General features: G+C 40.6%; 3 protein-coding genes across 3 annotated transcripts in view; 2 read left to right on the top strand and 1 right to left on the bottom strand.

Moving 5' to 3' along the window:
- smtnl (smoothelin, like) overlaps nt 1-9,568 on the top strand; it is a gene marked incomplete at its 5' end in the record, with an annotated part of 33,155 nt that extends 23,587 nt beyond the window's left edge. The window contains 8 exons of the mRNA XM_083985818.1: nt 2,055-2,136; nt 3,329-3,568; nt 3,660-3,722; nt 3,809-3,869; nt 3,959-4,105; nt 4,198-4,321; nt 6,427-6,578; nt 8,905-9,568. Coding sequence (XP_083841944.1) covers nt 2,055-2,136; nt 3,329-3,568; nt 3,660-3,722; nt 3,809-3,869; nt 3,959-4,105; nt 4,198-4,321; nt 6,427-6,578; nt 8,905-9,031 — 996 coding nt within the window. The 3' untranslated portion in view covers nt 9,032-9,568. The remainder of the gene's footprint in view (nt 1-2,054; nt 2,137-3,328; nt 3,569-3,659; nt 3,723-3,808; nt 3,870-3,958; nt 4,106-4,197; nt 4,322-6,426; nt 6,579-8,904) is intronic.
- A 1,245-nt stretch (nt 9,569-10,813) lies between these two features.
- sebox (SEBOX homeobox) lies at nt 10,814-13,513 on the top strand (the record flags this gene model as incomplete). The annotated part of the gene is made up of 4 exons (XM_083985608.1): nt 10,814-10,916; nt 11,459-11,685; nt 12,731-13,129; nt 13,172-13,513. The coding sequence occupies 4 exons, from the start codon at nt 10,814-10,816 to the stop codon at nt 13,511-13,513; spliced, it is 1,071 nt and encodes a 356-aa protein (XP_083841734.1).
- Nucleotides 13,514-17,835: 4,322 nt separating this feature from the next.
- On the bottom strand, nt 17,836-21,915 carry vma12 (vacuolar ATPase assembly factor VMA12). Its single transcript, XM_083984526.1, has 6 exons — nt 21,455-21,915; nt 20,898-20,971; nt 20,012-20,101; nt 19,477-19,519; nt 19,215-19,327; nt 17,836-18,406 (listed from the first exon to the last, which is right to left on the bottom strand). The coding sequence occupies exons 1-6, from the start codon at nt 21,636-21,638 to the stop codon at nt 18,311-18,313; spliced, it is 600 nt and encodes a 199-aa protein (XP_083840652.1). The 5' UTR covers nt 21,639-21,915; the 3' UTR covers nt 17,836-18,310.
- Nucleotides 21,916-22,087: the final 172 nt, after the last annotated feature.

Raw genomic sequence — 22,087 nt, 5'->3', positions numbered from 1 at the left:
ACTGTCCCTGAAGGCAACGCGCATCAGCGGTTTTGCATGAATTTACCTCTAAAACAACTCTGTCTGGTAATGTTCTGTTATTATCTCATAGCGTGGTGAATGTGCAGGTCACAACTTGTCCACCAGAGCGTTTTGGAGTTGTTGGATTGTGTATTTGATGAGTTTGATTAGGGAAACCAAGAAATCCCATTAGCCTCCGTAGCATAGCTCTGAGCAGCTTGCGACTCTGCTCCGCCGTTCTAAAAATAGCTTGCACCGACAATTAGAGGTAACAAACTTACTACTATGACTATAGGGATTATGGCACTGGGCCAATTTGCCAAAATGTTGAACTATCCCTTTAAAGACAGGATCGTTTCTTTTAGGGCCCAAAGGTTAGGATTAGCTGGATGCTGTTATCCCAGCAGCTATGCGTCTTTAATTTATATAATATCTTATTTTCCTGGTTGCTGTTGTTGAAAAACTCTTGTAATCATCTGTTTTGATTTGCAGTTCCTGATGAATAAACTTAGGGTGTTTTAATAATGACTCCATCGGGACTTATAATGAGACTTTATGGAGCATTTTAGTGTCTCTAAGCTCATTGTTTTGGTTTCAATTCGTTTTGCCTGTCGAGCATCAAACATGGGACTGAGGAACCGACCAGTTTGTGAGTAATGGAGCATTTAGCAGCTTCAGGATTTTCTGTGTAATCACCTCCACATTTGTTTGGAGGCCTTTCGACCAGATGCTGCAGCCCTGCTTCCAAACACGTTGAATTTATCTAAACACAGAGCCTGTGCATCAGATGCATCAGTGGTGAAATAATGTGCTCAGTCAAACACGGCACAGGAATCGGTCCTGTCTGTTTAGTTCCACTGTAACAGCCAAGTCTCAAACACAACCAGCTGTTCGCTCGGTGATTTGTGGAGGATCTCCTGCGTTACGGCTCCTGGAGGCTCGGTCAGACACAAAACGCGACATGTGACCTGGTAAAAAAAAAAAAACGTGCACAGCTATCAGCGCTGCACTGTTGACCCGAGTAGTGTTGTTCTGCGACAATCAACACACACACCAAAGCTCCATCTATCAGTGTGTCAGCGCCACATGGAAAGTGACAGCTTGACCCACAACCTATGTGGGTCAGCAGCACCACACGGTCAAGAGTTTGAGATAGAAGTGCGTATCTGCTGCTGCTGCTGCTGCTGCTGCTGCTGCGGGACGGTGATTAGCTGTGTTTCCATGTGGCTGATTGTGTTTGGAGAGATGACGGAGGAGACGTACGTAAGGAAACAGGCGAGGTCACACAGACACTGAACTTCAGATGCTGATGATGTTTGACATTATACCCGATCTCCGTTTTTCCAACCGCCCGATCGCTGGACAGATTTTGGCAGCTGTCCCATCACACCGAGCTTGTCAGTGGCAGCAGTGACTGATTTAAAACAAAGACGTCCCAGGTCTTATCACACGGAGATAGGCTCTCAGAACAGGACGCCCTGGTTCATCTCACACCTACAACACGTCTCTGAAGTTGCTACCGGCGTCAAACGTCCGACTTTGAAGCGCGTCGAGTCGTGCTGCTGAGGCCGAGTTGTTTGTTTTGTTTTGTTTCGTCTGAAGCTGTGTCATAAAAGCCCAGATGTTGGAGAAAACGTCCAAAACCTGAAAAGAGTGACGTGGTCCAACAATGACTCAATGAGCAGTGAACATCTGGATTTCTTTTTTTTTGTTTTTTTTTGTTTCTACTCAAACCCACAGAACATGATTGTCTGACTCTCTGTCTTTGATCCAAACACAATATTTTAGTGCTTCATCATCTGAGCACAAAATTACAGAGGCAACAAACAGGCTTTTTATTCCCCTAATCAATACAACAGTTTAAGGCCACTGTGATTAATGGACCAGGTAAGTCTCTGGCTCTCGGAGCTTCTTTTCCAGCTCGTTCCTGCTCCTCCCAGCCTCCTGCCGCTCTCCACTGAAGGTCAAATATGACTTCATGCTCCTTTAAAAGCAGTGAAGGCTGTTGTTGAAGTGTGTGTCGTTAACCATGACTGTGTGTGTGTGTGTTGCAGAGCATTGAGCGAGAGGAGCCAATAGAGGTGGACCCCGCCCCGACACATGCTGGGCAGGAGAACGGGCATGCTGCTGCAACAGGTAACCACATTATAACTGTGTCCTGGGTTGTTTGCAGCCTCACAGGGTTTTTTTTCTTCCTTGAGGGGAAGTCCACCGATTTCACACTTGAAGATCAGTTCTCTCACTGTGAGAACAGTGGTATATTGTCTTCTGTGGCTCTGGAAGAGATTTGTCAGGTCTGACAAAACAACCCTGTTGATGTCATCAGGGATTATGGGCTGGTTTGGTTAGTCTGGGCTCAGAGACTGTAAATCTTTAACGGGAAGCCTGTGTTACAATCTTAAAGTCTGGATTTTGAAAGACTTATATGTTAAACTCTCAGACAGGGAGGGTCTAATAAAAACAGGCCCTTTGGTTGCAGTATGGGAAATGTAGGATCCATTGTTCTTAACTGAGCTTGACCCACATTAGGAGCTAAGGTCAGGTCCCATACAGTATCAAGATTGATGTTTCTATTAAAGCTCCATACAGTATAAAGGTAGATGTTTGTGTTAAAGCTCCATACAGTATAAAGGTAGATGTTTGTGTTAAAGCTCCATACAGTATAAAGGTAGATGTCCATGTGTAGTGTGATTATAAAGCAGCTCTAGGTTCTATATTAATACTGTGAAAGTATCAAAGCCTCAGTCCACAGAGAAATGCACACAGCCTGTATTCAGAAACTGAGCCTTAAAACCAACCGTCAGGACTTCCTGTCACTTTGTGATGTCACAACAAAGCAGTCACCCAAAGCCCCGCCCCCTCCCCACCTGGACCCACCATCCATGCAACACTTCAGGATTTGGTTTTTGTTTTATTCTGAAATCTGCTCTATTTTGTATTGCATCACTCAGTCAGCCAATCAGAAGAGGGGCTCAGAGCCTCCTCTCTTCTCATTGGCTGACATCGACCTGTTGTTACTAGAGCTCCAGAGAGAAGCTGAGAAAGAAGATGGAAAACTACACTGAGATGGTTCTTGAAACCAAAAGTAGACCTCCATATTAGTTGACACTTCAAAATGAAGCACAGAAAAAGAAGAAATGGGGTTTTAAGTACCTTTAAAACCCATTAAAACCACCAAGAATCCACCAAGTACAGAGAGTCCCGAGAGACTCAAATAAGAGTAATTTGAGAGTAGGACGACAAACCAAAGCACTGACCTTAAAGGCCTCGTAAAAAGGAAAACCAAGCATCTCAATTAATGTGATTGTAAATCTTTGTTTCCAACCAGAGCACTCAGTGTTGGTCCACGGTAAAATCTCTCCACCCAACGACTTCCCACATGAGCACATCGCCCCTGTTGCCATGCGGATGCCCCACCTCCCCATCACAGCCACAACCAAGACGGCCGAGATGAAGAGCTCTCCGGACTCCCCGAGCAGTCCCAATGGTTCTCGGACCTCTATCATTGCAGAGACTTCTCCTCCCTCAAACATCAACCAACCAACAGAGGAGTCTCCGATTCAGTCAGGTAGCTAACTAACGAGTTTCTCTAGTAAACATATATTTGAATTGTTTTGGAAACTCTCTTAACCTAAAGCCTTCTTTGTCTTTGTTGCCAGTATCTTCTGTGAAGACATGGACCCCTACACCTATCAGAGCCCTGGGATCCCCCCGCCTTCAGGGTGAGCAACACTTTAAGTCACAATTTGTCATGATCCTGCTTGAAGCTACAACATTATGGTTTACTTTGAATGTTAATCTCTTGCAGAAAAGGCCAATTCAGCCCCTGGGAAGTCCGTGACCTACTCAGGGCTGCAGCACCAAGACAGGTGAGTGTAGACTGACAGAGGGAAGACGTCTTTTAGGACAGGCCGAGTGTGTTTTGTAAGTCTTACCTCTGTGTCTTCTGGTCCTACAGAGATGCTGATACAAACGGTGGCAGGTCCTTCGGGCCAGTAGGAGAGAGGAGGCGGGAGCTGGTGAGGTCCCAGACTCTGCCTCGCAACATTGGCGCTCAGGCTCGTCGGTCCATCTTTGAAAGACTCGACAGTGAAGCAACCAACAGGTAAATGCAATTTAATGCTGCATTTGGGTAACAATTGAAAAACCAGTGGATATAGCTGTTTTTATACATCTGTCCTCCCTTCTCCTGTGCAGTTGTCCCAAACCAGTGGACTCCAAACCCAAACTGAAGCGCTCTCAGAGTTTCGGTGTGTCCAGCGCCAGCAGCATCAAACAGATCCTTCTTGAATGGTGCCGCTCCAAGACCATAGGCTACCAGGTACGTTTTCTTGGCCATTTTATTACAAATATTTCAAGACAATACAATATAAAATGGCATAGATCCATATTTTCTAACATATGGTCTTAATGTAAGATCCAAATATGTTCAAAGTTTTTCCCACAAACTCCATAAACATTACGCCACTGCAGTGCTTTCCATAACAGATCATAGTTTATCACCTTTGTGCCAGTTCATCCAAGTGTTTTCATTCCACAATAGTATGAAAATCAACTGGCACAGACTTGCTTCAGGAAGGTAACCCAGCGTGTCTGCTTCTATTGTAGTCACCGTCAAAGTGTTATTGTCAGGTGGTAATGTAGCGGAAAAACTGACGGTGTGTTCGTGTCCTGCCCGGAAGTTTGAAACCCAGTGATACAACAGCAGCATCCATGTTAATGCAAGAAGACAATAAATCCATGTTATGCTCCTCCAGATGTCTTCCAGCTGTTAGTCCTGTGTGGGTTTCCAACCACAGTGTTGTGGCTTAACTGTGCCGCCCCGACAAGAATGGATAAGTCAGAGGGTTGAAGGTTAAAAGTTTAGCGATCGATGTTGACCAAGTCTTTGATTCTTGAGTCTCTGATTGATCTTAAGAAATATTTTGAAAACTTATTTGCTTTTTGCTTCTTCTTTTTTAGATTTCACATGCAATAAGGAATTTATAGCCTAGACCATTGGACTAAAAGCAGAGGAAACTAGCTAGCCTGACTCGACGTTGGAAAAATAAATCCAATCATCATCCTGAAAACTCAATTATATCTCATTAATTATAATCATATAGGCCTATGAATGAAAACAGTGAAAGTACAGTAATGCATGCTTAGTTGTTGCTCACCAGTAACTGACTATCCTTCTAAAATCACAAACTTTAGCCTTTCTAACTTTCTTCAGCAAAAAGGTTAAATCCTACAATGATGAATGTAATTTATGGAGCTCTCATAGTGCAAATCAAGCTGTTTCCCCTTAATTCTCCCTGTTATGCTAAGATCTGAAAAAAAATCTGCATAACATTTGCATAAATGTGTTGCAGTTGGAAAACATTTTAAACAAACAAGCTTTTAGAAGTGGTTAGCAGTGATTAAATGTTTGTAGTTGGGCTAATGATGCTACTGTAAATATCCTATATGCAACCAGTTTGTGTCTGTCATGTTTGATGAAGAGGTCAAGACGTTTGGAAGTGATCTCCACTTATTCAAAAAGAGGTCAACTGCAAAATCATGAACTCTGCACTAAGCCAGCAGCATGTTAGCCTGCAGAAAGGCTAACGCGTGAACATATTTCAGACCACAGTGTCATTGCTCACACATGGGGTGAGGTCAGGGCAGGAGACAGTGCACGCAGGGACACAGAAATATTGACTCAAGCTAACATGTCAGGTTATAACTATATACATAGATTTTGTGTAATTATAACACAATATAAACAATATATTCCTGCTACATTAGGACACTGCTCCATGTGTTTAGATGAGAGATAACAAGGAATCTGTTATAAATTAGCGTAGCTGCTGTCCTTCTCAGCTTTAACCTGTCAGCACACAGCTCAGTGCTAATGTGTTAATTATCTACCTCTCAGAGCTATATGGAAGTGTGTATATAAGTGTGTATATGTGAAGGTGTGTGTGTGTGTGTGTGTGTGTGTCGGGGGGGGTTGGCTCAGGTCATGGGTGAGTACCCCCCGACACATCGCTGCTCTCTGGGACTGTTTTCTCCGCGGCCTCTGGTGCCAGCTGCTCCATGTGGCTCTGATTACACTCAGAGCCGACAGTCTCTTATTAACTGGGAGCAAACGCGCTCTCACACACTCGTCCGCTGGCTTCACATGTTGCGTTTCATTCAAGGGCGAACTCCAATCTAATAAAGGGCAACCTCGAAATGACATGATTTCAAAAGCATGTATGAGAGAGACCAAAGAGCAGGAGAGCGGAGGGGAAAGTCTGTTTTGTGCATCATAATTATGGGCTAGACAGTAAATTGTGGAGATGACTTTATGAAGCTGCCGGTCAGTTTTTTACAAGTCGTGTTCGTCTACCTAACCTAACCTTCGCCTGTCTGACAACGACTCGCTCAAACACACGTCTTTTTCTTTTTGTTTCCTTGCAGAACATCGACATCCAGAACTTCTCGTCCAGCTGGAGTGATGGGATGGCGTTCTGCGCTCTCGTCCACTCCTTCTTCCCCACCGAGTTCGACTACACCACCCTGTCGCCCGCCAACCGCAAACACAACTTCGAGCTCGCCTTTGGGACGGCAGAGTGAGTGGTGGTGATGTCACAATTTTAAAAGCAGCGCTTGTTTTTCATACATCATTTGGATTGCTAAGACGTTTTGAACAGACAGTCAGGGCCCACGATAATGTCCACCACTTCATTGACATTTTTGTTTTCTTGCGTAATACATAGAGTTTTTATTTGTCCAGTTCTTGTGTTTCCTAATGTTTTCTTATCAAACATCTGCGTTTACTGTTGATTTTTGTGCAATTCACACCAGGGAGTTTCCCATATTTCCAGATGATCACATGACATCTTGTTGTCTTTACTGGAAAGCTCTTTGTATGGCCCTCAACATTAATCATAATTAAACTTTATTTGTATAGCACCTTTCAAACCAGAAGTGTAGCATTAAGTGCTTTACAACAAAGAATGACATGCACCAAGTGCTTTACACAAAAAGATCTATAAAAAGAAATTGCTGTGAAATGAAAAATATTAAAATCAATTGTAATAACACATAAAATAAGTGATAACAAATCAGTAGGAGCAATAGCCTACAAGGCATTTAAAAGAAGTGTTAAGTGGAGCTTAAATCGCCTACACAGTTTCAGAGCTACAGTAGTTAAAAGTGAAAATGAAAAGATCATTAAATAATCAGCATAAACATCCACATCCATATATTTTGTATCTTTACCTGATGTTTTCCAAGTTACCAGGTTATGCAACACGAAATAAACACACAGTCCACACATGTACCAACAACTGCAACCAATCTGTCACCACAGTTTGGAAACCCAGAAACAAATTGAAGTGGTGTGGTGCCACAGCAGCTCTTTAATTAATCATCATCGTTAAATCAACAAGTTTAACAGACAAGTTTAAGTTTAAGTCACATCTAATGAGACGTTAGAAAAACACCACAAAGACCTCCCGTATTTTCCGCCGTAAATGTTAGCTGGTAGCCTATGCTAATTAGCGGACGGTAGCGGACGGTAGCATGCAAATAGGATGATTTAACATGATTATTTTTCTATAAATTTAGGAAATTCACATATTTTTTGTGATTGAGGTGTGAAGAGATCTGTGTTTGTGTGTTTTAAAATGACTGATGAGCATAGTTTTTGAGCTAAAAAAGAGTTAGCCTCCAGTTTCCTGTTGTTATGCTAATGTAATGTTTTGTGCACATTTAACAAATTAGACAGTTTGTTAAATTTGTGGATAGCTGCTAAGATAGCTGTTTCCTGTCTTTGAGCAGGCTAAGCTATGCTAATTGCCCGCTACTGTGCGTCGTTTTGTGGTTAACAAACACAGAAAAAGAGTTGTATCAATCTTGAAGTGAATAATGCTTTCCATAATTCAAAAATGTCAAACTAGTCCTTTCACCTCTCCTTGTTCAGTCTCATTATGCAACAACACAAACAGACGTTAATCAACAGGGAGTTAGTTGTGGTTTCTGAAAATCTGCTGAATCGGCCTCGGAAGATTTATGAGCCTCGACAGCATTAACAATGAAAAGTCTTTACTTTGTTGTGGCTCAGTGTTTCTTAATTTGTTTTCTTTTATGCTTTGATTTTTATTGTCGTCTTGTGAAGTTGTTATTTTACACAAGACACCATACACATTTTATAGGCCTTGTCTGTCTTCTTATGCTTCTTCTTGTTTCCTCAGACACATGCTGCACCTACAGCTATAGGCTACATCAGACATTATAGCGGCGCGCAGAGGGCTTAAAGTCACCACTTGATTTATGACCGTGTTATTCTTCACAACACTGCTGCAGAATTAAGCTGATTTGAGTGAAAAACAATATTCACTTGGTCACAGAATCAATCCTTTCTATAGCTTCAGTGGCAGCTTTAGATGTGACCTCTTAAGGAGATCACAGAGCCGAGACTTATAGGACAATAAATATATGATATTTATTACATATAGAAACCTCCCTGAACTCCTCAAAACATGTTTGTTTGAATGTAAAGGAAATATAGAAGCTATGTTTTCATCAGAGCTCTCCAAGGTGCAATGAATCAATGAATCAATCAATCAGCAGCCTTTGTGACTAATTACGTAATACAATGTATTTTCTGGTTCCAGTTTCTCACCTATACTTTACTGGGTTTTCTGTGTTTATATATGATGATAAAATGAATATTTTTGCATTTTTAAAGGAGAAAAAAACAGCATTCCTCATGTTTTATAGATTGATAAATAGTACACACATTCTTCAGATCCATTACAGACAAGTATGCATGAGTATTTGCTCTTTCATTGTCCATAACGTCTTTATTTCAGCCCTCACATCAATGGATTTAGTAGCTGTGGGTCTGTAGGTCTTCTCTCCTGATCAGTGTTTCTCTGTCTGTGTCTCCAGGGTGAAGGCCGGCTGTGATCGGCTGATCGAGGTGGACGACATGATGATCATGGGCCGTAAACCAGACCCCATGTGTGTTTTCACCTACGTCCAGTCCCTCTACAACCACCTGCGCAAGTTCGAGTGAAGCTCAAACATCTGGGATCGATGAGTTTCTGCTTTCAGACTCAGAAGATTTTTATTTTTGCTGTGTCCAGGTGTTCGGCAGGTTCTTCACTGTTTGTGTGCACAGCCGACCCGACTGACCTGGTGGCACATTGAAAAAGACTTTGCTGCCCCCTGGTGGTGGATTACTGCTCGAACGCTGCAGGAGAAGTGCTCACAGCTCAGACATTGTTGTGCTATTGACACACATTCATCAGGGCTGGTCTGTCAGCAATTGTTTTTTCTTTTGTTTTTTTGTCAGTGTGTGTTTGTAGTTGAGATATATTGGACATGTTGCCGTCGTGTTGTGTTAAATCTTCATTATCACCATGAATTTATTGCACCAGAATGTCACTGAGGAACTATTTGTGTGATTGATGCTCACCTTCATAAACCAGAACACACAATGAGGCCGTGGGCCTGAATATGTGATAACTTTACAGCCACAAATACAGGATGATGAGCTGATGAGTGATATTTACACCCACAAATGCTGTAATATTGTGTTTCTGAGAGTGAGAAATTGAAAATAAACTCAATAAATGTTGCTGTTTGACACCTAAACATAGAGACTGAGTTTATTACAGAGGATAAAACAAAAAAAAGAGAAATAAATTAAACTCTAACATAAAAAAAACACAATAAACAAGAAGAAGAAAATGAAAAAGAACGATGTAAACATCAACGTGTGCAGCTTCAGGACTGTTTATCTCATGCATGTGAAGCCTAATTGAAGCTTAAATCCATTTAGTGACTAATGTTAAAAACAAAACACTGATACTGCACTGCTGAGGCCACGCCCCCTGGCTCTGACGTCCCGCAGGTATTTTTGTAACAGTCACTGTAGCGATGCAGTTTCTCTGCACCAAGGAACAGAGTGTGATAATCTCTCTCTCTCTCTCTCTCTGTATGAACTGTGCTGTATGAGATTAAATAGCTCTATGACCTACTTGTAAGTTTATTGCAGGAACATTAACTGCGTGGTGCGTTCAAGAACAGTTACACATGTTCAGAGAGGCAGGCTGAGTTATGAATAAAGGGATAATTGTTCTGTGTCATCAGGGCATTTGGCTTAAACAGACACGGAAACTACGACTTCCATAAGAGATGTTATTATTGCTGTTTTATTCACTGCAGCATCTGGTCCTTTTTATGCCTCAAGTACATACAATTTAATATAGGCTAGCTATACAGTATATTGTAGGTTATTAGTAATACCAGTAGCCTACTGCATGTGTTAGCCTATACTATACTGAGCTATTCAGCTAGTGATACGTATAGTAATAAAATCTATTTATTGTTTCTATTATCTATTTATTATATTAAAATTAGACTAAATTATTTAATATATATAATAAATGAATGAATTAATGAATAAAATCATATCAATTAATTATATTTATACAGATTTTTATATTATTATTATATTTTTGTTATTTTATTTTATCTTTATTCTGTTATAAAAAATACATAAAACATTAAGTTATTTCCTTAAAGGATCACGTCGTCATATATTTCACAGCATGAAAACATCTCTGCTCTTACTGAACTGTAGGATTAGATCCAATCCAGAGGTGAACAAACACCTGGATTTGCCGGGGTGGGGGGCGGCGGGTGTGGGAGGGGGTGTCCCGTCTCATCTGGAGTATAAGAGGTGGAAACTCCTCCTCAGCATCAGTGAAGGCCGATCAGCGCATCTCTGTGTGTGTGTACGTGTGTGTGTGTTATAAACATATATGAGTGTGTATCAGTGTGTGTTGGGGTTATGGCTCTGTTCATGGACTCGGATTTCACTTTACTGAAGCAGAACCAGCACAAAGACCTGATGGACTTCAGAGCGTTGTTTGGAGAACAGGATCACTGTAAAGGTGAGTTCGATATTTATTTAATATTTATGTCATTATTAAATTATATTATTTGTTTTATTTTGTTCATTCAAATAAATAATGACAATGGAATTATTTTTGGGGGGAAATAACTTCGATCAGTTTGAAATTAAAGTCAAAATGATTTCAAAATCAAAAAAGTAAATGCTAATATTATTCTACTGTAAGTAAAAAATAGTATTTGAAAAGATAAATTAATACGAATTGTGTCTTTGTGTGTTTATAAAATAAAATATAGCCTAAATGATTAAATGAAAAAACAACAACAACATTTTTATACAGTGACCTGTGTGGTTTTATTCCAACGACCAAGAAAGAACACGTTGATAAAATAAGATAAAATAAAAAGATAAATAACCAAAACAGACACACGTGGTGCTTTTTCGACTAGTTTTCTAAATAAATGTTTGTGTTTTACATCTTTCCTCGCCTTCTTCTCCTCCTTCTCATTCATTTCATTTTATGGTTTTATGATTTTTATTTTGAAAGTTTCTCCCCCTCCCCCGGTTGTGTGTTGTGCTCAGACCCCCGCGGTGAGAGCTTGGTGTCCTCCCCGGAGCCGGAGCCGGAGCGGGCCGGGCCGGGGCTGATGGAGGGGCAGATGGAGGGGCAGAGGAAGAGGAAGAGGACGATCTTCAGCCGCGCGCAGCTGTCGGAGCTGGAGCAGGCCTTCGCCGTCACTCCCTACCCCGACATCACGCTGCGCGAGCGGCTGGCTGCACACACACACCTGCCCGAGAGCAAGATCCAGGTGAGTCCAGGAGAACAAGCGGACTCAATAATCAATAGATTAGATTGACTTATAGATTATTGTTTATTTATTATCCCCATTAGCCAATCCTTCATTATAGCAGCAGTGGCTATTCTTCCTCCTGGGTCCCCACTACAATTAGCCTATAAAACAACATGAAAAAACAAACCGCACTACAACATTGATCATATCATAGTATTGAAAAAAAAAAGTTTAAAGAATCTGCAGATACATAACAAAATCACTCACAAGTTTTGTCAAATTTTATGTTTAAACATGTAAATGAGGCAATGTCTAATTAAATATGCTCTAATTTGCATATATTTCCAGAACAGAAATCTGATAAAGCCCCTTTTAAAATCCATATTTTATTTTGTTGACATGTTAGAGTCAGAAGTTTTGACAGAGTGGACTTTGGATATCTCTTTTTATCACTCTGTAAATGAGAAAATACTGTCACCAGCCCTAAAAAAAAATCAAGTTTTGCCATGTTTTTTGGAATAAAACGTTGTATAAATCAGGCTGTGATATATCAACAAACCCCTCTGTAAAAACCTTGAGAATATAGACAGGGATCAAATTGGAAGGTTTGGTGTCTGTAAGTGCTGCTGAAGTGGAGATTTCTAGCTCAGAGTCTGAGGAAAAACTCATTCCATAGATTGTTAATCTACCGATTGTACTTTTAGGATTTGTCGCTGATACAAAGGAAATGGACATTTGTGGAGCCCAGAAAATTGTTCAGGAGAGAGGGAGTTTTATAATGATACCAGACATGACATTTAATTCATTTAAACTCAGAGATATATTGAGGAGTAACCTCATTTACATGGGTTAGGATGGATGGTAGGTTTAAGTGAATTTGGGAGGAATCTACAGACGAAAGAGGCAAAATGAAGTAAAAGAAAAACCTTAGTGTGGATTTTCTACTATTTCTTTCCACTAGACTGAAAGAAGACATGTTAATGAACCAAAATAGCCCAAAATCTCAAAATCAGTGCAAAAAACACATTGTTTTCTCGCCTTGAAAACTATTTGATCTCCACAGGTTTGGTTCCAGAACAGAAGAGCCAGGAGCATCAAGACCGGCCGACTCCCCACCAAGTCCCCCAAGTCGGTCCTGGGGGTCCGGGGCTCGGTGGTGGTGGAGTCCTGTCCTGGACCCATCACCTCCTCCTCCTCCTCCTCCTCCTCCTTCCCCACCCCCGCCGCCCTGCAGGAGCTGTTCAGGCCGGAGCAGAGCCACCACCACCACCACCACCATCGCCATGACGACGCTCCGCAGCTTTACTCCGACTGGATCCAGATCTACAGTAACCACCCGGTGTCATCACCTCCTCCTCCTCCCTCCTCCTCCTCCTCCTCCTCTTTGCTCCACCAGCCTCCTCCACTGGGCTCCATCTCTAAAGCCTCAGAGACTCGTCCCTGGGAGGAGGAGCAGCAGCAGCACCTCCATCCTCACCACCACCACCGCCACCGCCACCGGCAGCAGCAGCAGCAGCACCTCGGTCCGCCGCGGCCGCCCGGTTTCCTCCCCGGCTCCTTCTCCCAGCCCCACCACCCCCACCCAGCCTCCTCCCGCTCCTACCAGGCCTTCAGGAACTTCAAGCCCCAGAGTTTGGCCCATCAGGTCGGCTCCGGAGGTGGAGGCGTGGACCAGGTGGTTCCCTCACACCCTCAGCCGGTTTACTGGGAGGTAACACAGGGGCAAGGACACCCCCACCACCACCACACCCACCACCACCCCCAGATGGGCCCTCAGACGTCCATGGGCTACATCTCAGACCTGATCTACAACGCTGCCATCGTCACCAACTTCCTCGAGTTCTGACGAAACTGGACTTCAAAGGATAGTTCAACATTTTGGCAAATTGGCCCATTGCCATAATCCCTATAGTTTTGTGAGTAGGTTTGTTACCTTTAATTGTCAGTGCAAGCCATTTTTTCTGCTCAGAGCTACGCTACGGAGGCTAATGGGATTTCTTGGTTTCTCTCATCAAACTCATCAAATACACAATCCAACAACTCCAAAACGCTCTGGTGGACAAGTTGTGACCTGCACATTCACCACGCTATGAGATAATAACAGAACGTCACGAGACTGAGTTGTTTTTGAGGCAAATGCCAGACGGGAATGCGCATCAGCGGTTTTGCACGAATTTACCTCTAAAACAACTCTGTCTGGTAATATTCTGTTATTATTTCATAGCGTGGTGAATGTGCAGGTCACAACTTGTTCACCAGAGCGTTGTGGAGTTGTTGGATTGTGTATTTGATGAGCTTGATGAGGGAAACCAAGAAATCCCATTAGCCTCCGTAGCGTAGCTCTGAACAGCTCACGGCTCTGCTCCGCCGTTCTAAAAATAGCTTGCACCAACAATTAAAGGTAACAAACCTACTGCTATGATTATAGGGATTATGGCAGTGGGCCAGTTTGCCAAAATGTTGAACTATCCCTTTAAATCTCTGTCTCATCATGTGTGTGTGTGTGTTTCCCTTTTTACACTTTATACCGGGGGTCTTCAACGTTTTTTAGGCACAAAGGACCCCCAAACTGACGGTGAGATGGAACAGGGACCCCCGACTAGATTGTATGAAATTGAGTTTTAAATTAAACTGTACACGGGTTTGTGCATTGGATACTAAGCTGTTCACATAATACACAGGTTCATACATTCATGTTTTTTATTTTAAACATGGAGGCTACAGCAAGTAGATCGGCCATCCCTCTGCTAAACAGACCTGGTTCACTGATACCAATGCTAATATCGCCAGTGGCATTCAAACGGACGTTATAAGATAAATGTGGAAATGAAATAATTTAAATAATCGTCTTATCGTCTTATCAACCAAATATTTTGGTCATGGACCCCCTGTGTGTGTCAAAAAACCCTGTAAAATACAAATGTTGTCACAATGTTGTTGATGTCGGCGGCTCGTCTTTGTCTTAGTGTTGCGCATTTTTGTGAATAAAATTATTTATTTCATCGCAGCTCTGAGTATCTGATCATTTTCAATGGATTGTTTTATTAGACTCATATATTTTTTAATTAATCATGGTTTGAGGAGCAATTTGCAAAGTGAAATGTGCAGAGTAAAATGCTAAACTTTTAACATCAGAGACAAGGGTTAAATACGTTTGTTAATTGATCCACAACTTTCTCTGCTCTCAACACTGGACGTTTCATCCATTCATTCATTACTTTGAGCTGAATTAACCTTTATAACCATTTATTCATCAGTCGTTTTCAAATTCAGTCTTCTCTTTGTGATTCTTTGCCATGTTTCCGCTAAATGTTTAGCCTTTTTATATCGTTAGCTAACATTAGTTTCAGTTACAGTCCATTTGGGCACATGGTGCATGGTGGGAAATCACCAGAGTAGAAGCGGATATACACTACTCACAAAAAGTTAGGGATATGAAATTTATGTAAAATGTAAAAAGTTGATATTATGTCATGAAAGTAGAACATTTTAAAGTAGAAATATGGAAAAGTCCTTTCTTCATCTCCAACAATGTATTGAAACCAAAGCTAACAACAGTGGTGGGTTTACCAACAACAAAAACATGTCCATGTGTCAATAAGTTGTCATGTGACCAGAGGACGTCCACTTCTCAGTTTCTCTGTGTCTCTGCCCAACCTGCTGATGACGCCCTGAGCTCAGTGGATATTTCCCTCTGGCGACATCCCATCGTCTGAAGCCCACAGGTCCTGTTGTTGATGGGTTGTTATACAGCTGTGGTCTTGGTCTCATGATGTCAGAATGTCAACAGCAGGATGAAGACCACTGTTAGACTTTAAATTAACTTAAAGACTATTAAAATTGTCCTACAAAAGTTTATGTTGGTGTGTAACCATCTGAAAAACTTGGTTGCACCAGTTGTCAACAGTGGGAGCAGACTTTAGCTGATTTTTCTGTTCAATCAAAACTTTGTTTCAATAGTTTTTATGGTATTTTATATAAAATTATCTTTTCTTTTTAGCTGAGGAGGAATAATGTAAATATCAAGCATGGTTATTGTGAGTACTGGTACCGAATACAGTAATGGTCTTGAAAAATGGTCTCACATTGGTCCTGGACTTGGTCTACTCTAGACAAGTTTCAATAGGTACAAACTGTCATTGAAGCAGAATATTTAGTGGTGGATGCATGGATCAGACACTTTCTAAGTACTGACACACTGAACAGTTGGACATGTGCACTCAAAAGTTTAGAGAAGGTCAAATTACGTTCACCTGCAAAGGTTTTAGTGCATTTCTCGGCCCAATATCCCGCAGTAGTGTGGTGCATAATGTAAAAAAAAAGAAAGAACATGAACAGGACTAATGCGCCTTAAATAGTTTGTATTGGTGGTTATTTCTGTAGGTGAAGACTGGGTCTGTGCGCATGGTGACATGTTTAAGTCTCATGATGATGATTAGTCAGTTAAATAAGTGACTAATATTGCGTCTTTCCTCCTCCTCTGTGGAAACTCTCTGCTCCATGTTCCTGGTTTCTTGTTTTTGCAGCTCTGAGCTGAACGGCTGCATGTTTAATGCTGCGACCCCGCAAGTATTATCCTTCAAAACATCCTGATTAAAATGATTCCTTGTGGGATAAGATACCATGACAGGAATAATTATTTTCTAAGTCAAAATATATATATATATTTTCATATCTCCCTTCATGTAAGTATCAGCCGGGTTAGCTGGACAGAGGGGAAGGGGGAAAAAATAAATAAAATTGAAAAATAAGAAGTAAATTAAAACCAGAGCTCAGGGTCTATCAGCTTACAGGCTCTGTAATTCTGCCTGGATTTAAGTTTTTTGAAATATTACATGAGAGGTATAATACACAGGCAGCGCCCACTGTTCGTCCAGCGCTGGACAGAGATCTCTGCATATCATAATCATCTTTAATACCAAATAATCTTTCAATAAACCTTTAATCCGGGTGTCAAATCTCAGATCTTAGGACGATACTTTTTTATTGTGTATTCCAGATGTAGTTACATCTTTTAATCCTTCCACTGATATGACGGGAGCTGACAAGAGGAGGATGAGGATGGTTTACATAAAATATGAATTCATAGATGATGGAGGAGGAAGAGGAGGAGGGATCAGACCAGCGAGCGTCTGTGTCCTGTAGTTATTTATAAATAAGAAATACGGTCTTATTGGTCTGCAGATATAATAACTGTTTATTAGTTTTTATGTGCTGGTTAACTGGATAATTAACCTCCAAATCAGTGGGTCATTAAAGCCACGTCTGTCAGGAGGAGCTGGAGAATGAAATAATTCAGGAACAGTCAGTAAACACCTCAAAACAAGCAACATGAAAGAAAAATATGATCATACTTATTACTTCTGGAAGTTTAAAAAAAATGATCCAAATGAATCCAAATATGGGAAAAAGTTCAATTAAACATTGTTCCTGTGGCCGATTGGATTTTATTCTAACAGCCTAGGAAACCTTGACAAAAACCAAACACATAATCATGCGTTTCTACCAGTTCACTTGAATGTTTTCTCATTGGCTCCTTTTCCTTCTTAAATAGCAATATAAAAGAAAAATACAATAATACATACTGACTAATTTTCTCTAACTCTTCATTCTCAGATTAGTTACATTTTAAAACCAAAGTGATCTGACTGATGTGTAAACAAGTCAAGCTCCTCCTCATCGATCACCACAGGATCGTGGATCTAAACTCAATGGCGGTTCGTCCCAGAGCTGTCAGGACATTTTCAGTCTCAACCAGTGGGACGTGTATTTAATACAATATATACATTAATTAATGTACATTTTGACATGTACAGCTTCAGTAGGAATCAGTGGGTTTGGCTGTTTTTATGCAGTTAAAAATCAGTAAAACAAGAGATTATAGATTTGAAGTCCTCGTTTACAATGATGTTGAGTAGATTGTTAAAAGCAGGGCATGAAATAAAGAAAAAGAAGAAAAAAAATCAATTAAAATGTGTAAACAGAAGTTAGAAGATCAGAGATTAGGGAACTAAAATGACCCCAATTTTTTTTTTTTTAAAGTTTTGTAGTGAACTCCAGGATGCAAAAAAAAAAAACTAACATGGAGGTGAGATATAATGACCTCTGTATCTCCTGCAGAGTGAAGAGAAATGTTACTAACTAAAGTTTATAACCTCACGGATCATCTCGAGTCAGCACAGACAATTTTATTGAACACAAAAATATAATTACACCTGAGAACAGTTGTAGGAAATCATAAGAAAATTACCAACATCATGTATTAATAGTGCAGTGATGGAGACAAAGAGGAAGAGGAGGGAAACACTGGAGGCTGAAGAGTCTGGTGAAATACAAAATAACTGTCAATAAATAATCAAAAAGAAACTGAACTGGTGGAACGTCAGACATACAGTCATTTTACACTTTTTTGTTTAAAGATCCAGCTTCCATTTAATTCATCGTTCATTTGTAAATTCAGTCATTTTAAATATGTTCCACTTGTTTTTCTGAAAAATTAAAGGCAAAAAGTGTTTGTTTGTTTGTTTGTTTCATTGCAAAGTGAGATCTTTGCCTTGGATCAGTAGTGACGATGGAAGTTCTGCTTCTGTTTAGTTCCCTCATTGTTGTTGTTGTTGTTGTTGTTGTTGTGTGTGTACGGTTGCTACGGTTCCCCTAGTTCCCCCTCCATGGTCCGAACCAGCACGTAGAGCTCAGCGAGGCCGACCACAGAGGCAGCGATCACGGCCGAGATCACACGCTGCATCAGAAACACACACACACACAAAACAAAGTTAAAGGTCAATTCTGGGCAAATTCAACTCAGGGCTGTATTTTCCTAACATTTTAGGTCTAAAAGAAGGAATCTGAAGATTTTCAGTTTAGTTGCTCCTGTTTTACGGTAGTTGTGTCTGTCCCCGTGTCGCCACGGCAGCGATGAATGGGAGCGGATGGAAGTTCCGCTGCTTAGGCTGTTTACATCCCTCAAAACCGTGGTTTCTTTCCACAGACAGCGTCTACTCAAAGATGCACCGAGAAGTTTGTTTACTTCAAGCAAGTCAAGAGTTGATATTCCTGTGTTTATGACACAAACAGGAGCTTCCGACTGCACGTGAACACACCGCGCACGTCAACTTGGGTCTCGCACGAGACTCCGGGAGACTTTGAATTAGATCTAGTTTTACAAACATGTTGACTTGCTTGAAGTAAATAAACTTCTCGGTGCATGTTTGAGTAGCCAACTAACGCTGTCTGTGGAAAAAAAATTGCGGCTTTGAGGGCTGTAAACAGCCTAAACAGCGAAACTTGCATCCGCTCCCATTCATCGCTGCCGTGGCGATGCAGGGACAGACACAACTACCGCAAAACAGGAGCGATTAAACGATCCTTTAAAGGTAACGAACCTACTGCTAAGACTATAGGGATTATGGCAATGGGCCACTTTGCCAAAATGTTGAACTATCCCTTTAATAATGATAGAGACCACAGATTTAACCACCACATACAGTTGATTACATGGTGGCTGTTGTTCCTAATAAAGTGGCACAGAGTTAAAAACTCTCTCTTACCGCTGTGACCTCTGTGAACAGATACTGGCTGCCCATGTAGGAGCAGGCGAACGCAGCCACCACCGTCACCAGGAAGTTGAATATGGTCACTACGACGGCTTTGACCGATCGAACTGCAGCAAGAGCAGGAGGAGGAGGAGGAGGAGGAGGAGGAGAGAAGCTGAGATCAATAATATGACATCTGATCAATATGAACTCTGATTAGATATATAAACACAAAACGTTCTCAGGTGTTTGTTGTGAATCTGGACATGTGACGAACCTTCTCGTCCAAAATCTGCTAATGTTCCACTTCTGTTTATTTCCTGGAGACAAAGAAAAAACACACTTTGTTATTATTATTTTTTATTATCACTTTGTTATTATATGAGCAGATCTTTTTTGTGTCTGACGGAAAAATTAGTCACAAAGATCTGAGCTTATACAACGATCTGAACTTATACACATGAAACATACAAAAAACACACACAAAATACATTTCTGAGTTTAGAATAAAGAAATTATGAAGTTTAAAGTGACAAATTTATGAGAAAAAAAGCATGAAAATTATTCTATTTGTGTTTTGGTTTAAGCAGGATTGTCCTTCATTTAAAAAAAGATATGAAGAAAAAGAAGAAGCTTTATTGTCATTGCACATGATACTACAAAACTTTGTTTAGCAGCAATGTCTTGCTACCGTATCAAGTGTATTAAATATAAAATAAATAAATATGGATATAAATATCAGAAATATGCAAAAAGAGCAGTTATTATAATAGTAAATAAATATAATCAATAAAATAAATGAGTGTGTTTACCTGAGTGTTGACGTTGCGTGTGATCCTGTTGTATTCCTCATTGGCCAGTTTGGCTTTGATCTTCTCCAGACGTGCGACCAGCTGCGGGTTCTGAGGTGAGACAGAAAACATCTGGATCTACTGTTACCTGCTTCCAGCTGTGCTCCTGATGTTCCCTCTCCCTGAGTTTATCAGGATTAAACAGCGCTAGTATCAGACCTGGACTGGACAGTAAAAACCTTCACATGTGGCCTCAGGCTGATTAGATTTGGGCCGTAAGACTCCACAGTAAAATCATCAACCTATTATGTAGGTGAATTATTAGCTATTTAAAGGGCAGAGCAGCTGATGGCCAATACATAAATAATGCTGATTATCTAACACTCACTCACTGTCTGCAGTTTGTCAACTTAAATATATCCAATGGTACACATGAATGAAAAATAAATACTTTTAAACTTCCCTTTTAAAAAAACAACCAGCTTTTGTGCAGAGTAGCAGCATCTCTGTGTTTTTAGTTACAGTTACAATTTATAAGCTGCAGGTTGTAAAGCAGGAAAGACAATTTCTCAGCACTTTACACACTGAGTCAGTTTCTTCTCAAACGTGTTCCAAATTTCACTGAACATAAAGTCTAAGCAACAAAAATCACCGCCACAGAATCAGAATCACATTTATTGACCAAGTGCAGACACACTAGGAATTTGACTCTGGTTTATCGTCACTTGCTTGTACACACTGATAAAGACACATAGAAGTGCAAATAGGGTAGGGTAGGCAGGGTTGTATTGCTGTATGTAAGCAGGAGTGTGTGTCGATGATTACACAAAAATAAAATCACAGTAAAGCCACCATAATAAATTGTAATATGACAAACATGAGGGTGGGTGACGGTGTGTTCACTTACCCTGGGAGGTTTCACAACCTCAGGCAGGTGCAGTGAACTGTCCTCCAGCAGCTCATGCAGGTAGAAGGGATGTCCTAAAAAAAAACATTTTAACACAATAATAATAATAATAATAAGTCTCTATGTCAGACACATAATCCATATGACAATTAAGAAAATTAAAAGACTGACAAAGAATGGGAGGAAGTACATTGTGCAGTAGCCTACCATTATATAGCCTAACCAAGTTACCATTGCCATTAAAAATTGTATTTTATATAAACCATAATAAATGACGAGCATATGAGACAGAATTTACTTAAAAGACAACAAGTCAACTTTAAAAAATTACATAAATGAATGTAAATATTTCAATACAGCTCAAGTGATCAAAACAAGGTCTATAAGCCTTACAGTAGCTTACGACACTTGAATAACACAATTGTCCCTGAATGCACCACAGCACCTGTGGTTTGCACAGTGTTTTAATCAGATTAATATCAATAAAGCCGATGCAGACAGAGTCACAGCATCTTTACAGTCTGTTTCTCTTTCTCAGTGGGCTATTTAATATTTACCTTCATCCTGCAGGTATTTCTTGAGCTTTCTCGCTGTACTGAACGACAGAGTTGCTGGTTCCTGTTTTTCCAGAACCTGCTCCAGTTCTTCTCTCAGACTCTGAGGCAGAGACGAGTTTTTATTTTCCAGTAACTGTGTCGCTTTATTTCTGAACCGATCACCGACGACAAATGACGAGGCCATGGTTTTAACAGGAGACGTGACTCTGATTTTTACGCGATGCAGCTTTTGAAACACGTTTATCTCCAGACTCACATAATAAACAGACAATTAGAGAAAAAGGGGTGAAACGGTCTGCGCCTGTTTTAAGTCAGTAAACATTGAAACTGAGCGTTTAACAGCTCACAACAGCTACGAGTGAAAATATAAAGCGAAGGAAGCGGCCATGATGTTTTACCTTGTGACACGATGACGTAAAGCTCACGTGACCAACTGTGTAAAACGTTATTTTAAATTTAAAAAAAAATGTGTTCAATATTTTTTATTTTATTTTATTTTATGGTATGATGTTTGTTTAGATTTCCTACGTTGAAAAAAATTACGTGAAAATAAAAATAGTTTGATGACGGTAAGTGAGCCCTGTTGGTGCCTTCACTGCCCCCTCGCAAGCTCGGAAAACCAAGTGCTGAGGA

Source organism: Trachurus trachurus (assembly GCF_905171665.1).
Source record: "Trachurus trachurus genome assembly, chromosome: 13".
NCBI classification, from domain to species: Eukaryota; Metazoa; Chordata; class Actinopteri; order Carangiformes; family Carangidae; genus Trachurus; species Trachurus trachurus.
Note: the sequence above shows the minus strand (reverse complement) of the source record. Positions and strands in the feature narration are given on the sequence as shown.